This window comes from Gaeumannomyces tritici, assembly GCF_000145635.1.
Source record: "Gaeumannomyces tritici R3-111a-1 unplaced genomic scaffold supercont2.3, whole genome shotgun sequence".
Lineage (NCBI taxonomy): Eukaryota > Fungi > Ascomycota > Sordariomycetes > Magnaporthales > Magnaporthaceae > Gaeumannomyces > Gaeumannomyces tritici.
In genome coordinates, this window is record NW_008804547.1 from 1,990,458 (window position 1) to 2,006,090 (window position 15,633).

Genomic DNA, 15,633 nt, shown 5'->3' on the forward strand with positions numbered 1-15,633 from the left:
AAAATCTTCCTTCCACAAAAGGACACAACGTCCCATTTCCTTCCTCCCTTTTTTACCCACGCTATTCCATTACGTCACTTGAAACTTTAAGACACTACATTCCCTTAAATACCTTTCCTTTACACTTCGCTAAGGAGTTTACACATCGTTACTCCTTCTCCCAACTAAGCTTGGTAAGTATTTTAATCAAGCTAGGAAGGATACCTTAAAAATTTGTTAAAACCCCGCTCGAAGGGAAAACCTGGGATTACATTTTTTTTTATCCCCTTCCCAACCCTTTTTTTTTCCGACGAAACACAAAATATTATCAAAAAACCATTCATTACGAACCTATCCAGCTCGAAATCCTCTCCATCGAGGGGTATGGGAAGCCTATTGCTTTTTATCATTTTTATAAAAATTTATCCATCCACTTTTTTCTTTTCCCTTTCCTTTTTTAAGTTTTAATCGTCGCTTTCTTTTTCTTTCTCCTAGTTTTTTTATCACGCCTCGCATCCGAGGATCCGCTCATTCGGCCCAATGTCCGCCGACCGGGTCGGTAACAATCCTCTTCTTCATTTCGACCATCTCTTTTGGTCTCCAAAAATCCTTGCAGCCCCTCCGCCAACTCAATTGCTGAAGGTAGCCTATATCTGCCACTATCGGAGGCATCGAGCGCAAAACGTCTACCTTCTCAGGTTACAGAAGTCCCCTGCCTTTGTCATCGGCATCTTCCTCATTTGTCTCATCCCCGGTTCCTCCATCTCCGGAACACCAGACAGACGTCAGTGGTCAAGCTAGAGTGGAGTCTGATGTGTGCCACAACAGGTACACTAGTCTGAATCCGGACAGATGCAAGACTGCGCCGCGCATGCAGGAGGGCATCACTTCAGACATGGATACGAGACACATCGACACCTACGCGCTTCTCCCAGGATCTTAAATGAGATGCGACCATATCTCATCGTATCGATACTAATACCGCGTCTGTATCGGGCATAGAAGGATGCCCAAACGCCGAGCAGGGGCCCGCATAAAAATGCAAGGACCAACTTTTATTTGGACCAAGCCACAATGTCTTCAGAACACCATCCTGCCCGACCCCCAGAGCACAAATGGCCCCCAATGGACTCTGCAAAGGCCCACAGGCGGTTTGAACGTGGACGAAATACTTGGTCTTGACGCTGTGATTGACGACCCGGTGACCCATGTCTCCCTCTCCCGCCAACGCCAATCCATCCCTGCAGCTGCAACTACACATTGCGTCCCCGCCAACAAGCGTTCCCTCTTTGAGACGAACCGATGATGACTGGGCCACTGGGATCTCCTTCCGCCGGCATCCTGCATACATAGCCCTCAACTTTACCAGGGCCTCTTCCGTGATGTGTAATGAGAGGAGCCTGTGGAATGCTGCTGGGCCCCGATTCCTATCCCTACACGAGAGAATGGGGGCGGCCGTAGGCGGATCCTTAGGCATACAGACGCACTGCGCGATCTTGTATACCCGCCTCCATGCGTCCCTATATAAGGCCTCATTGTCGCCTCGGCCGCCCGTCCGTGTTTGTGACTGTGGGCGGAACAGCCAGCTCGATAGATCATCTGTACACCCGTTCCAAACTCGCCAAGATTGGAACTAGAGAATGCTGCCCCTTCCCAGCTTCCGCGCCGCCACGGCACTGGCGATCGTGCTGACGGCCACCCAGGCCGTGGTGCCCGCCTTCGCCGCGGCGCCCTACTGTCTCCCCGGAGATGCCTGCTTCCCTGGCAGCGCCGAGCTGGACGCCTTCAACGCGACAGTCAACGGCGCCCTTCTCAAATCTGTCCCGTACGGAATGCCGTGTTACGGTGCTGCGTACAACGCGGCAGAGTGCAAGTTGCTAGCCGAGATCAAGGGGAACGAGGACTGGCGAAGAAACCTGTCAGGTATTTACCTATATCCATGCCCAGCTGTCATGCATGTTCCTCTTGGTATCAAACCTGTGTGACTGACGCAAACACAATCCCTCGCAGCTGGCATGATGTATCCCAACTGGGAGCAGGACGGCCTGCTGGGTGATAAGGGCGGCTGCCTTGTTCCCAATCCGAATCCAGATGGGACGCCCCCTGGACCGGTCAGCGGCGAATGCTCCCTGGGCGGGCTTCCGTCCTACATGGTCAAGGCCGCCAGCGCCGACGATATTGCAAAGTCTGTCATATTTGCTGAAAAGCATAACCTGAGACTCCGTGTCAAAAACGTTCGTTGGTCTCTTCCTTCTTCTATTCCAAACAGGCAACCTGGCATGTGTTGTGGTATGACCATGTGACTGATCGAGCCGCGCTTCCGTAGACTGGGCACGACTACCTGGGCCGGTCAACCGATGCGGGCGCCTTTTCTATCTGGACAAGGCACATGAACGATGCCCGCCTTGTCAGGGGCTTTGTGCCAGATGGCTGCTCAGCCCCTCCCCAAGATGTCATCTCTGCCGGCCCCGGGATCGACGCTGCCGAGCTCTACCGTGCCGCCGCAGAGGTTGGTAAGGTCGTTATTGGCGCGTCTGCATCCTCGGTCGGTGTTACTGGCGGGTTTCTGCTTGGTGGTGGGGTTGGTAAGAGATCCCATTACTCCAAGTGGCTTTGCTGTTCCTGACTGTTCGTGCCCACTCGCAGGACCACTAAGCCCTCATCTAGGCATGGCAGTTGACAGTACGTTTCCACATCCTAGCCCCTCGTCTCCTTAGGTCCGGAACCGGCCGGGGTGGAATCGGATCCAACCCACCTAACACTCCGTTCAGACCTAGTCCAGGCCGAGGTGGTAACGTCTGACGGGAAGATGCTGGTTGTCAATGCTTGCAACCAGCCAGACTTGTTCTGGGCGCTGCGCGGTGGCGGAGGCGCTTTCGCCGCCGTCACAAGAGCCTACATCAAGGCGCACCCGGCCTTCAGCGCCATCAACTCTGTTGCGGGCCAGATCGGGTGTGCCAACCGGGCTTCATATGAAGGCCTGGTCCGAACCATCGTCGACGCCCAGACTTCGTTGCAGGAGAATGGGCATACGGTACGTTCCCCGGACACCCAGTGAGATGAATGGACTTGAGCTGACATTCAGGTCAACATAACAGGGTGTTTGGGCCTGCCAGCCATCCCGCCTCGGCTGCATGTACATCTCCGTTGTGTCCTTTGGCAGCAACGACACAGTCTTTCCGGCCAGCGAGACCCTAGACGACTTGCAATCTATCTTGACTGTCAGCGGCTGTGCCAACAGCCTGAGAGCGACAACATTTACCGGGTCGCGCTCCTGGAATGAAGCATACCAGGGTGTCATTAGCCCCATGGTATCTGCCTCTGTCAGCGTCGGTCTTCCCGTGACAGTGCATAGTCGGATTGTGCCAAGACCTCTGATCGAGAGTCCTGAGGGCCTTGAACGAATCAAGGGTTTTCTCCTCGACTTGCCTTCGGCTTCCTCGTTTATCTGGCAGAACAGTACGTTCTGCGGACCCTTTAGCTTCTTCGAGGGGCTTACTCCTTGGCTATAGTGCTAACTTATGTCTCTCTTCAAGCCGTTAGTGGAGCTGTAACCCAGGTTGAGCCCAACACTGTACGTATCGCAAATACCCGCGCTGTTCTCTTCTTTGCCCTCCCGGCGATAGAGGCTGCCAAGAAAAGCACTATGCCAACCAGACAGGCACGATCAACGGCCCAGAAGCTAACCACTCCAGCACGCAGACTTCCGTGCATCCAGCGTGGCGCAACGCCTTCAACTTCATCAATATTGCAGTCCCCGGCACATGGTCGGGTCTAACGCAGCAGGTGATTGATACCGGGCGGGCAATCGTGGCCAATGCCACCGCAGTCTTTGGGACTGCCGCGTATTACAATGAGGACTTCGTTCTGGAGGAGAACTGGCAAGACTCGTTCTTCGGCACCAACTACCCCAGGCTACTCGAAATTAAGCGTCGCGTAGACCCCTCTCGCGTTTTCAACTGCCGCTTGTGTGTTGGCAGTGAGGATGGGTTCTAAGATATCAAACCGTCCACTCCCAACCGTCTCCGAGCACATACCTCTCCTTATGCTCACCAATGATACATCCCAGTTAGAGCCATTTTAATCTTAACAGAGCTTGACCCCAGACCCAGACCTTTTTGCAGCCAACCTAGTAGATATCCCTGGTAAAAGATGAGCATTGGAAATACGAGAGTAATGAAGCAAAAACGCCAACCGCCATCCAACCAACCCAAATCTGACATATTTCCCCAATTCTTCCGCGATGTCATAACCGACGAGAATCATACAAACGCATACGAACCACCTGACAAAGTCAGATAAAGACCCGAAACCTGGTGCTCAGCCGGCCCGTTTTGCGCCATCTCCATCACCGTTCATCGGCCCTTTTCCTGTTTTGTTTTTGGTCACGGGCGCCGAGTCTCCAATGTCTCCAGCCCCGTCTGCATCGTCCCATGCGTCAACCTCGTTCTCGTCCCAGTTATCAACCTCCTCTTCAAGAGTCAGACCCCTGCCACCGCCATTGGCTGGGGTGTCGTCATGTGGGCGAGAAACCTCTGTGATGCCCTCCTCGTGGCCACTACCGCCGAGACCGAGGCCTTCGCCTAGCTCCAGGTCGTCTTCCTCGCCGAAGCCGTCGCCACCTTCTTCGCCCGCGACGGCGCCGTAGCCCCTACGGACCCTCTTGCGCTCCAACATGCGCTTGTGGTACCAACTGCACAGGCCCAAGCCGGCCAGACTGCCAACAAGGTTGGCTACGATGTCGTAAACGTCAAAGTCGCGGTCGTTGGGCAGGATGGCCTGTAGGAATTCGGAGCCAACCCCGAGGGCGCCGGTGCAGACGGTCAGGGTCAGGTTCAGGGTGCGCCGGCGGTTCGTGTCGACGATCCAGTAAAATACTATGGTCAGGACGAAAAACGTGAGGAAGTGCAAGAGCTTGTCGTTGATGAGATGGCCCAGTTGCAGCGACGTTAGGCCGGCGTAGCCCGCAATAAGGAGCAGGAAGAAGAAGCCCCCTGTCCCGTGGTCAGCCTTCTCCCCTCCCCCGCAATTTTCTTCTACGTCTTCCCCTCTTCCCGTTCTGTGCGACACGGCGGTAGGTAGAGCCTGAATTGGGCGAGCGGTGGTCTTACCTGCAAAAGGAAGTCGTATCCTCATGGTTGTTTGGCGCGATTTGGCTAGTGGCGGATGTTAGAGGGAGGGGCGCAGATGGGCAAGGAGCACACGATATCGTGTCCCTGCGATCGACGATGAGTTGGTGGTGTCGAGACGCTCAGGGTCATGGAGGCGCGTGCAGTTGGGCTTCGCTATCTGCGGCGGCGCACAGCTTGGGGTGGTGCGACGCGGCCGAGCTGGAGAGAGGGCGGCGCTGGGCGGCGTAGGGTGTGTGGTTAGGACAGACTGGAAGCGAGCTCCATCGGCGTGGGACAAAGAGCTGGCACGATGGCGACCTCGCTTTCTTGCGCAATACGGCAGGGGCTCCACCGTCTGACGCCAGCAGCTGCAGGGCGGAGCGGCAGGGATGTTGAGTTGGGAAGCCTGGACGGCTCGCTCTGGGGCTTTGTTCTGTGGCAGGGGTCAGGTCCTGGAAAAATGGCGGCCGAATGGGGCTAGGTCGACGCGGGTGGCCTCCGCAGCGGCGGCCGAGTTGGGCTGTTTGTGGCACCGGCGGGAGGCAGCAGTCGGGTGGGAATCGAGCTGTGGGGATCGCTGTCTTACGGCGCATTTGGCGGCTCTAGTCGCCGGTGATGGCCTCTATTTGCGCATGCGGCTGAAGACGTAATGGCCAACGCTGTCCACGCTCGTCAGCGGGGCCAGGACAGCCTACTAGTAAGTCCAGCCCGCAATCTATCAGCTTCAAATAACCCAAGCCGACAAAGCCTCAAGTCACATGCGACCTCACGTGTTTGTTTCTTTGCTTCTCCCCTTTTCGGAGACCGACTAAACAGACCACGTATCTTGAACTCTGCGACCCTAAGACCCTCGTTGCACGTGGTTCATCCCATCCACAATCGCGTCGCTTAATTTGGCTTACAGCAATTGAGTGGTTGCTTCGTGGTGTAAAGATCGATCGATGGGTGCCCGAGCAGACATCATATGCCTTTGAGCGCCGTCAATGTGCTGCCATGCACCTCCTAATTCTATTTTGTTTTTTTTCTAAGCCTTACTCCTCTTGCTTTCCTTCCTATTCTTATGACTAGCACACGTTTTGAAGTGATGAATGGTCGGCACGTCGACGGCTCTCAAAGGGATACCTAGCCAGCCAAAACTCTTTGCAGAGTTACCTCTGCTTTGCTACAGCTGAATGTCTTCATCGTGCAACGAATGCGATAGATGGATCCAATGCACCGGAGTTGGGGGTCCCTTTAGTCCGTTTCCCGCCCAGGGCCGGTGGAGCCAAATCACCACTGGGACCTGGCGCATCCCCGGAAGGCGGGCGGCACATGTACACGGTACAGATCTGGGGTATAGCGAAGGCCCGGCAATACTCGCTTTCCACATCGTGATTGAGCCATCAAATGGCAGAAGGAGATATCACGTAGGAGAAGTATGCAGATCCTCAGCGCGACACTCTAAACCTCCCTGGCGGACATTTGGAACCCGTCGCGGACCTGCGCCCAAAGTACCTTGGCCCTGGGCGAGCCAATCTGGGATCAGGGAAAATTCGCCCACTCCAGAAACGTGCCACGCCCAGCAGCGCATCTGCCAATTCAACAACCTCAACCGTCGATTCACGCCAAATCGCACCTGTTGCAATCCATCAAGGCTCAACCACAACCATCGTTTCTGTCCTCCAAACTGCACTCCCCATCACCACCGAAGGCGCGCTTTCTTCCTATGTGACTCTCGGCGCGCGAACCTCGCTGGTTCCGGCCGGACGCGACCGCAGCATCACCGCGCATGGCGACCCCCCAACCGCGTCTTCCTTGATCGCAGACGGTCCCCAGCATGTCTTTCCATCAGGGCCAGCCAGCCTGGCCGGCAATGCCCGTCGCCGCCTACAACGGGAACAAGATGCTGCACTCTCTTGATGATGGACTGGCGCGAACACAAACCCCCGTTGACACTTCGATGACGTTGGTGCCTGAGGCATCCGATATCGAGGAAGACCACCGCCGCGCGCATTTTGCCGACCTCTTCCGCAAGAGCGAATCCAAGATCGCCCTGCTATTTTCCGAGGACGGCTCATACAATTACGACGCCATAGAGTCTTGGAATCGCGCCCCGGCCGTCGCCACACCCCTTATCCCCGACACCGATCATGCGCCCATACAAGAACCGCCGCTGAAGAAGGCCAAGCGCACCATCAACGAAGATGACTACGACGATGACGACGAAGAAGATGATGAAGACGAAGACACGCAAGGCTCGCCTCTCAAGTCCAAGAACGCGGCCGAGAACCGCCAGCTCCTCTCGCCGTCCAAGTCCGGTAGCTCCCCAATACAATCCGTTTCGTCACCCGGGAAGCACACCGCCAAGACCAAGGATGACACTTCCTCGCAAGGTCAGGTCAAGACGTCAGAAGATGCGCGCAAGGAGCTGGAGGAGGCTCGCATCGCGACCGAGGAGGCCGCTAAGCGCAGCTTCCACACCCTAATATACACGCTCGAGAATGACCGGACTGCCATGTTGGAGCAGCAACAGCTAGAAGAGTCCGAGAAGCAGCTGCAGGCCGAGATGGATAAGAACACGGGTCCGAACTCGAGCCAAGGCCCTGGCCAGAACCAAGGCACTCTGAGCAGCGCCAATCTCGGCGCATCGAGCCTGACACTGAAGCACCTGATTGCCCGCATCGATCAGAAGCGGAATCAAGTCCGGGCGTCGGACGCGGAGTTGAGGTCGCTGATGAACGAGGTCAGGAAAAATCGGAGTAAATGGGCCAGCGAGGAGAACGTGGGCCAGGAGGAGCTCTATGAGGCGGCCGAGAAAGTCCTCAGCGAACTCAAGGCGCACACTGAGTACTCGACGCCCTTCCTCCAAAGAGTGAACAAGCGCGATGCGCCCGACTACTATAATCGTAAGTCTCACCGGCGAGCGCTCAATACTCGTCTCATCGTTGCTAATACGCGCCGCAATAGTCATCAAACAACCAATGGACCTCGGCACCATGACCAAGAAGCTGAAGGGTCTCCAGTACAAGTCGAAAGCAGACTTTGTCCACGACCTGAATCTGATATGGGACAATTGCTTGAAGTACAACCAGGACCTAAATCACCACCTGCGGCGCATGGCCAACGGCATGAGAAAGGAGGCCGAGAAGTTGATCCCTCTGATCCCCGACATCGTCGTGCGCCCTCGCGCTGAGGTTGAGGCTGAGGAGCGCCGCAAACAAAACGGGGGCGAGGACGACGCCGGCGATGACAGTGACGACGAGCCCATCATGTCTTCTCGGGGACGCAAGGCTGGCACCAAAGGAACAAACAAGTCTCGGAAGGCACCCTCGGACCAGAAGGAGAACACCCCTACCGGCGACCAAAAGCCTGTCCTCCAGCTTAACGGGCTACTGGCCAAAGGCCGAGAGGGCTCCGAGGTTATGGATGGCAGCAACGGATTCGGCACTCCGGTCGCTGGCTCCATCACTCCAATCGGCATGAATGGCCACTCGGGGGCCACCAACAATGCCGATGCTATGGACATCGACGGCCCTTCTCTGAATGGCCTGGCATTTGGTGAGGCTCTTGGAGAGGCTGCTGTCCAGGTGTACGAGGACGAGGAGTACAAGATCTGGAAGCAGGTCACCAAGCGTGATCGTGCACTTGTCTCCAAACAGCGCCACCAGCTCTTCCAGGGCTGCAGACTGAATCCCGACGAACCCGCTCTCCTGCGCACAAAGTCGGGCATGCGACGGTTCCTGAAGAACCAGCAGCAGGCCGAGTCCAACGGCCTCCTCACCCCGACGCAGGCCGAGTCTTCAGCGTTCGCCGTGAAGCAGACGAAGGCTCCCGAGACACTCGCCGAGGGAATGGAAGATGAGGAGGAGAGAGTCCTTCCCGACTACTACGAGCCCCAGACCATAATCCCGGACATCCCCACAAAGCTTCAGTGGGTAGAAGACGGCGAAGGACAGGTCATCAACCAGCACGAAGACTTCCTCAAGATCGTGCCTCCTGGCCACTTCACTGCCCCCTCCAGTCGCCTCACAAAGCGCATAGATTCCAATATCCACCAGATGCAGGAAACCAGGAAGCTGTGTTCCAAGATCGGAGTCATCAAGCAGATGCAAATCCAGACTCAGGTACGACAACACAGTCATCATCTCTCACATGTATCTCCCCGGACCCGGACGCTGACAATTCCATGCAGATCTACCAAAACCAGTTTCCCAAATACAATCCGGAGCCGTTTGTGGAGGCAGATATCGAACCACACTTCACCGCGGGTGAGGGCGTGGTGATGGCACCTGAGGCTTGCCGATCAGCACTGCAGCGTTCTGTGGGGAAGATCCTCTATCATGCTGGTTTTGAAGAGTTCCAACCATCGGCTCTGGAGACCATCACAGATATCGCAGCTGATTTCTTCCAGAAGCTTGTGCGGACCTTCAACGTCTATAACGAGGCGGACAAGAAGCCGGCAATGGGTACCTTTGCCGAGCAGGGTCACCGCTGGCAGCCAAGATTCACACCAGAGGAGGTTGTGCTGCACACGCTTGCCGGTAACGGATATGATCCAGAATCCCTGGAATGCTATGCCAAGGAGGAGGTCGAGCGACTTGGAGGCAAGCTCGTCACCATCCATGAGCGCATGAAGGCGCATCTTTCAGACCTGCTCCGCCCTGCTCTGAACGACGCGGGGCCGGATGGTGCAGGCGCATTCAAGGACGGAAGCGAGCAGTTTGTCGGGGGCGACTTCGCCGAGGAGCTTGGGGAAGACTTCTTTGGATTCAAGTCTTTGGGCTTGGACAAAGAATTGGGACTCGACTTCCTCTCCGTCCCACTTCATCTGCTCCAAAGGCGTGTCTACGCGAACCACCAGAGTCAGGCCGCGGTGCCTGGCGCTGTGGAGCTGGAGCTCTGCGAGCCGTTGCCGCCTCTCGAGCCTGTCACCAAGGAAAACATACAGGAGCAGATTGGGCTTGTCAAGAATTTCTTTCTCGCCAAACTACACGCAAACCAAGACCAGCCACTTGTGGAAGACGAGGACCTCCCTGTCAAGCAGCGGAGGCCGAGGCCGCGCCTTGGAGCCACGGGCAAAATCGTGTCACCGCAGAAGCGCCCTCCCAAGGAGCAGATCGCACTGGCCAAGAAGAAGAAGAAGCTGGAGTCTGGCCTGGCGCAAGTTACAGATGGGAAAGGAGCCGTCGCCGGCGCGCAGGCTGTGGCTGCGGGCGGGGTCAACTCGGCCCCGGAGAAGGGCTCGACACCTGCCAAGAAACTCAAGGGGCTCTCCAATCCTGCCCTTGTGCTCCAGGCTCCCGGCATGGAGAGGGTCGAGAGCATGCAGAGCCTGGGAAATACGAGTCACACGGACAGGGACGAGGGAATCGGCATGATGAGCCCCGAGAGCATCCACTAGGATGTCCAGCATGGGCGACAATGTTCCCACTGACTTTCCATGAATGGGCTTTTTTCGTTTTTTGTTTTTTTGGGTCTTTTTTCACCACATTGTTTCCTTCCCTGGTGCAATTTCTTTTCCCTTCATTTTTCTTTTTTCAATCCATTAGAACTTACATCCTCGGGTCGGTGGTCAGGATTTTCTTCTCGCGCGAAAGACATTCGTCTTTACACGCTGTTCGATCATTGGTGTTTCGCTGCCTCGCCATTCTGAGGATTGTACTTTCTCCCACGCACTTCATTTATCCTTTGTTTTATCACACGACTAATTTTTCCCTTCATTTCACTCCTTCCTGCTATTCCACGTTCCGACTTTCTCTCGCTCATTACTCTTTTCTTTTGTTCGCCATATATCGCATCAGGAGTCGAACGAGAACAGGAGGACGGCGATCGATAAAACCAACCCCCACCCACACAGATGCACACCGACACCCTATAGGGGGGTCAGATGGTTTAACATATATACCCAAAAAATCATCAAGGCGTTGGAGTTCTCAGTTTCACGCAGGACACACAAATGGTCTTCGTTTCAACCCCATTCCCCGGCAGCTTTATGTTTCTCTTGCTTTTTGTCTGCCCCCCATCTTTGAAGCAAGTAGTAGGAGTCAACACTTGATCTAGAAAGCGCCGTGTGCAGCCCAAACGCCTGCTGAACTGTGTCATGAACGATGTCTTCAAAACGATACCCTGCTGCCTGAGCACCAGCTCACACATGTCCATGTCCGTCAAATATCAAACAGCTGCTACTCTTGGGTAGGCGTACTCTCGAGCGCTCCGAGTCTAGAGCAGCCACAATCGCCGCAGCCCACCAGCCCGTCCGGGCGAGTCAGGGTGCGTGGCGATCGGAGGGGACCAGGCCCACACGCCCTCCTCCGCCGGCTGCGATCTCCCGTATTTCAGGTGAGAGAATTGGCGGCAAGTCAACAAGCAAGGCGGGCTTAGCTCAGTTGGGAGAGCGTCAGACTGAAGTTACACTTCAGACACAACATCTGAAGGTCGTGTGTTCGATCCACACAGACCGCATCTTTTTGCCCCCCATCTCTTCAGCGATAAACAAAGATTACGAGCGAGGGCACTCGTTCTACGAGTGGACAACAGTGAAAAATAAATCCGCAGTTTATTTTATCTATTTTCCCTTTATCAACCCATTAGCGTCGTATCCAATAGTTCCGGTCTTCTATGTGACCATCTGCCATTAGCTATCCATACATTATCATCGTTGATGTAAAAATTTAAAATAATCATATCAACGCCGCATCCCGACTATCTTTATGAGCAGACCATGCTCGGGCATTTAAGTACTGCCCAGGGATAGGCATGTACCTACCCCAACCTAGTAGGCACTTGGACAAACAACCCTCACAATCACGCTCTGCATCAAGCGAGCTGACTACAGTCTCGACAATCTGGGTGCGAGCTGACGACACATGGGCACACAATTCTGAATACTGGCTCAGCATCGACTGCTCTGTCGACAAGTCAATATTGAAAAAATAGCCGAGTTATTTCTCGGAACCGCGTTGAAGCGATCCACTCCAGATGCCAAAAACTCCGCTGTTGCCCTTCGGTTGAAAAGATTGCAACGCAACGCCTGATGAAATGCGTGTTTCCTCCACATTTTCTTGGCCCCCTTATTCCCATCGCCCCCAATAATTCCAGTTCTCCAGTAAAGTCATCGAAAAAAACACAAGATATAGAAATAGGAAAAGAATGTCAAAGCCCGAGGTGCAAAGAACGAAATACCGCACTACAAGCCAGATCGGGTTATCCAGGTAGTGCAGGGCTCGACGTCTTGGCTAACATTTAACTGGGAAATCGAAGCGCACAGGTGTCGCCATGACCTCCAGTGCAGGTGGTAGGTTTAGATTCCAGCGTCAGTGCGCCAGCCCTCAACCGGAAGAGGGAAGGTATGACACCAGGCGGCGATCTCCTTCTTGAGATCGTTGATCTTGGCCACCTCTCCGGTGGCGACCTTGGCCTTGAAGTCCTTGAGCTTGTTGGCCTCCTTGGGCAGGGCGGCCTGGACCTCCTTGCAGATCTTGATGCTCTCGTCGATATACGTAGCAACACGCTCGAAATCGGCAGTACCGAAACCACGGCTGGTCATGGCCGGGGTGCCGATGCGGATGCCGCACGGGGTCAGGGCGCTCTTGTCGCCAGGGATACTGTTCTTGTTACAAGCGATGTTGATCTGTTCCAGGACAGCCTCAACCCGGGCGCCATCCAGAGAGTGGGCGCGCAGATCGACCAGAACCATGTGCGAGTCGGTGCCGTCAGAGACAAGCTTGTGACCCAGAGCCTTGAACTTGTTCTCGAGGGCCTTGGCGTTGTCAACTACTTGTTGCTGGTATGCCTTGAACTCGGGTGTGGCGGCCTGCTTGAGTGCGACAGCCAGCGCAGTGATGGTGTGGTTGTGAGGGCCGCCCTGGTGGCCGGGAAAGACTGAGAAGTTGATGGGTTCCTCCAGGTCGTACATGATCTCTTTGCCCTTGGCATCCACCGAGCGGAGGCCCTTGCGGAAGAAAATCATGGCACCGCGGGGGCCACGAAGCGACTTGTGCGTGGTGGTGGTAACCACATCAGCATACTCAAAGGGCGAGGGGATGACACCCGACGCGACAAGGCCAGAAATGTGAGCGATGTCGACGACGAGGTAGGCACCAACAGAGTCGGCGATCTCGCGCATGCGCTTGTAGTCGATCAGGCGGCAGTAGGCCGAAGTTCCAGCGACCAGGATCTTGGGGCGGTAGAGGATAGCGTTCTTGGCGAGTTGGTCGTAGTCGATGATGCCGGTCTCGAGGTCTACCCTGTACGGCATGGTTTCGAAGTAGGTGGACACAGCAGAGATCCTGAGACAAGGACGGACCTGTCAGTGGGGTGACTCAGAAGTGAAGATGGGGTGAGGTAGAAGCTGGGCTCCTTACTTCCGCTGGGGGGTCTGGTAACCGTGGCTCAAGTGGCCACCGTGGGGGAGGTCCAGGCCCATAAGCCTACCATGCGGAGGCATGATGGCCTGGTAGACCTGAAGGTTGGCAGGGCTGCCACTCAGGCACTGGACGTTGACACCCCACCTGTCCGAGTCGAGGTGGAAGGCCGTGAGGGCACGGCGCTGGCAGAGGAGCTCGATTTCATCGATGTGCTGGTTGCCGCCGTAGTAACGCTTGCCGGGGTAGCCCTCCGAGTACTTGTTGGACATGGGCGAGCCAAGGGCGTCGAAGACGGCACGCGACGTGACATTCTCCGAGGCGATCAGGATGATGGACTCGCGCTGCCTCTGGACCTCGTTTCTCTGGAAATGATCGTGAGCGGAAGACCCAATTGCGGCAACGCGGGGTGCTTGAAGGGTTCCAAGCTTACCATGATCTCGGCAACCTCAGGGTCGGAGTCGAGAAGGGACTTCTCGAGCATCTACGTCCATAGTTTGTGTTAGCACCCAAATACTCAAACCTGTCGCCGTTCAGGGTGTAAAAGTGGCAGGCCGTGAGAGAGGGGTAACAAACCTCCTTGTGCGTCGACGACAGGGAGTACGTAGACCCAGCCATGGTTGCGGTTGTCTGGAGAGATGTGGTGGTGAAGGTTGACGATCGGATTCTGGTTATGTCCCTGGGATTGAAGGAAGGAGCTTTCTAGGTTGTCGAGGCGGAAGAAGAAAAATTCAGAACAGCTCAGAGCAGCGGGCCTCCGGATGTCAAGATTTTGGCGGGGCAGCGGGAGTCAAGCTGGTGGTGGTGGGGGCTGCATGTATCCTGTTTCAGCATTGGCCTGCCTTTTTCATCGCCGGACTATCTCGGCGTCGATCTAGACGCAAAACGCTATATCCCAGCGACCTTTGAATTCTCAAGCGGGAAGCAGCGCAAAAAGAAACCCGCCAAGCTAGCAGGAAGCGAGGTGAATAGGTATGGCTCAGAAGTGGGAAGAGATGCACATGCCATGGCCCGTTGTCCTTGGTCTCGTGCCAGCTCGCCATGTAAATTGGGATTGTTCTCATGGCTTCAATTTTCCTCTAACCCACTCACCTACTGCTTCCTTCATTTTCCAGCTTATGTATTGTTGGTGGCCTCTCATCCCCAGGTGCTCATTTGCACAACATGCCCTCCTTCCCAGAGTTGGTAATTAGTACGATTAGCTAAGTATTTAGTATGCGATTAGTATGCCTTTCCCTTTATCTCATTTTACAGAATTTAGCTATTTTTACAAAAACAGCATTATTAAATGCGCGAAAATTTAAGGTTTATGTTACGGGACCAGACCAAGGTAGTACCCGTTACACTAAGGCAAAAGAGGAACATTGTTGTAGCTGGGGCTACAACCCATGCGAGGTCCTTATAAGCGACTGTACCGTGACAGTTTATACTAATATATTTTTCTTATTTTCATATAATTTATGTAAACATATATTTACGTTTAATATCGCGTTAATACTAATACTAATAGTATTTTAGTATATTAATAACGAATAAAATTGTACATTTAATTAAAATTTAACTATTTAACGTATAAAAATAAAAAAACTATAGGTTATACGCGGAAAACTCCGAAGTTTTTAATTTGCAAATTTGGTGGAACATTATGAGGCGACCCCGTTATAGTAAAGCACAATTGCTTTCGCTAACAAATCCTCAGTATTTAGTATCCTAATTACCAGCTCTGCTCCTTCCCCGGATATGGACAAGCCATACCCGTTCCCCCTCCTGAATACCTGTAAGTAGGTAGGCAGGATGGCAGGTACGTAAATGGTAGGTAAGCGACTCGACTCGACTCCCAGCTGAAAGTCAGGAACGGGGAGAGCTCGCTGGTCGTTGACAAATGAGCACGGGGAGCTCGTTCCCATCCACTCAAGACTTTCGAGGCTGACGGTCTATATCTCAGGCATCTAGGCAGTTGCGGTTCCGTCATGGAAACAACAGCCAGTCTTGGGCTATCTTGCCTCGTGAATGTCTCTCCTTATCCTATCCTCCCGCAATAAGGAACCATGCAGGTCCAAGCGACCGCCTCCAGGGCTGGTTGCATCTACGGTAAAATAGTCTGGACCGCAATTTTTTTTCCCCACCCAAACTCTACCTCTCCCAACACAACTGCACCAGCACCAAAGCCAAACAACATGCCCGCGCACCACTCTACACCT

At 54.5% G+C, this 15,633-nt stretch overlaps 6 protein-coding genes and 1 non-coding gene across 7 annotated transcripts; 4 read left to right on the forward strand and 3 right to left on the reverse strand.

Moving 5' to 3' along the window:
- The first annotated feature begins 1,460 nt into the window (after positions 1-1,460).
- On the forward strand, positions 1,461-4,092 carry GGTG_05774 (hypothetical protein). Its single transcript, XM_009223581.1, has 8 exons — positions 1,461-1,902; positions 1,990-2,213; positions 2,306-2,564; positions 2,626-2,661; positions 2,751-3,013; positions 3,078-3,438; positions 3,516-3,553; positions 3,682-4,092. The coding sequence occupies exons 1-8, from the start codon at positions 1,620-1,622 to the stop codon at positions 3,973-3,975; spliced, it is 1,758 nt and encodes a 585-aa protein (XP_009221845.1). The 5' UTR covers positions 1,461-1,619; the 3' UTR covers positions 3,976-4,092.
- Positions 4,093-4,299: 207 nt separating this feature from the next.
- On the reverse strand, positions 4,300-5,115 carry GGTG_05775 (hypothetical protein; the record flags this gene model as incomplete). Its single annotated transcript, XM_009223582.1, has 2 exons — positions 4,300-4,973; positions 5,091-5,115. 2 exons carry the CDS (start codon positions 5,113-5,115, stop codon positions 4,300-4,302), a joined length of 699 nt encoding a protein of 232 aa, XP_009221846.1.
- A 121-nt stretch (positions 5,116-5,236) lies between these two features.
- Positions 5,237-5,683, reverse strand: GGTG_05776 (hypothetical protein; the record flags this gene model as incomplete). The annotated part of the gene is made up of 1 exon (XM_009223583.1): positions 5,237-5,683. One exon carries the CDS (start codon positions 5,681-5,683, stop codon positions 5,237-5,239), a length of 447 nt encoding a protein of 148 aa, XP_009221847.1.
- A 931-nt stretch (positions 5,684-6,614) lies between these two features.
- Positions 6,615-11,217, forward strand: GGTG_05777 (bromodomain-containing protein). Its single transcript, XM_009223584.1, has 3 exons — positions 6,615-7,975; positions 8,037-9,193; positions 9,262-11,217. Exons 1-3 carry the CDS (start codon positions 6,907-6,909, stop codon positions 10,468-10,470), a joined length of 3,435 nt encoding a protein of 1,144 aa, XP_009221848.1. The 5' UTR covers positions 6,615-6,906; the 3' UTR covers positions 10,471-11,217.
- A 223-nt stretch (positions 11,218-11,440) lies between these two features.
- On the forward strand, positions 11,441-11,531 carry GGTG_20123. Its single transcript has one exon. It is a non-coding gene; the product is annotated as a tRNA-Phe (tRNA).
- A 441-nt stretch (positions 11,532-11,972) lies between these two features.
- GGTG_05778 (serine hydroxymethyltransferase) lies at positions 11,973-14,187 on the reverse strand. Its single transcript, XM_009223585.1, has 4 exons — positions 14,009-14,187; positions 13,866-13,916; positions 13,433-13,797; positions 11,973-13,357 (listed from the first exon to the last, which is right to left on the reverse strand). The coding sequence occupies exons 1-4, from the start codon at positions 14,048-14,050 to the stop codon at positions 12,370-12,372; spliced, it is 1,446 nt and encodes a 481-aa protein (XP_009221849.1). The 5' UTR covers positions 14,051-14,187; the 3' UTR covers positions 11,973-12,369.
- A 409-nt stretch (positions 14,188-14,596) lies between these two features.
- GGTG_05779 (hypothetical protein) lies at positions 14,597-14,950 on the forward strand (the record flags this gene model as incomplete). The annotated part of the gene is made up of 2 exons (XM_009223586.1): positions 14,597-14,624; positions 14,712-14,950. The coding sequence occupies 2 exons, from the start codon at positions 14,597-14,599 to the stop codon at positions 14,948-14,950; spliced, it is 267 nt and encodes an 88-aa protein (XP_009221850.1).
- Between the last annotated feature and the right edge of the window lie 683 nt (positions 14,951-15,633).

Bases quoted from the DNA above. Each gene is read 5' to 3' on its own strand.
- GGTG_05778 (XM_009223585.1), bottom strand. From the start codon at position 14,050: ATGGCTGGGTCTACGTACTCCCTGTCGTCGACGCACAAGGAG. The intron at 13,917-14,008 runs GTTTGTTACCCC...CTATGGACGTAG, and splicing joins TGTCGTCGACGCACAAGGAG to ATGCTCGAGAAGTCCCTTCT. The intron at 13,798-13,865 runs GTAAGCTTGGAA...GATCATTTCCAG, and splicing joins CTGAGGTTGCCGAGATCATG to AGAAACGAGGTCCAGAGGCA.
- GGTG_05777 (XM_009223584.1), top strand. From the start codon at position 6,907: ATGTCTTTCCATCAGGGCCAGCCAGCCTGGCCGGCAATGCCCGTCGCC. The intron at 7,976-8,036 runs GTAAGTCTCACC...GCGCCGCAATAG, and splicing joins TGCGCCCGACTACTATAATC to TCATCAAACAACCAATGGAC. The intron at 9,194-9,261 runs GTACGACAACAC...AATTCCATGCAG, and splicing joins AGATGCAAATCCAGACTCAG to ATCTACCAAAACCAGTTTCC.
- GGTG_05774 (XM_009223581.1), top strand. From the start codon at position 1,620: ATGCTGCCCCTTCCCAGCTTCCGCGCCGCCACGGCACTGGCGATCGTG. The intron at 2,565-2,625 runs GTAAGAGATCCC...GCCCACTCGCAG, and splicing joins TCTGCTTGGTGGTGGGGTTG to GACCACTAAGCCCTCATCTA. The intron at 3,554-3,681 runs GTACGTATCGCA...TCCAGCACGCAG, and splicing joins CCCAGGTTGAGCCCAACACT to ACTTCCGTGCATCCAGCGTG.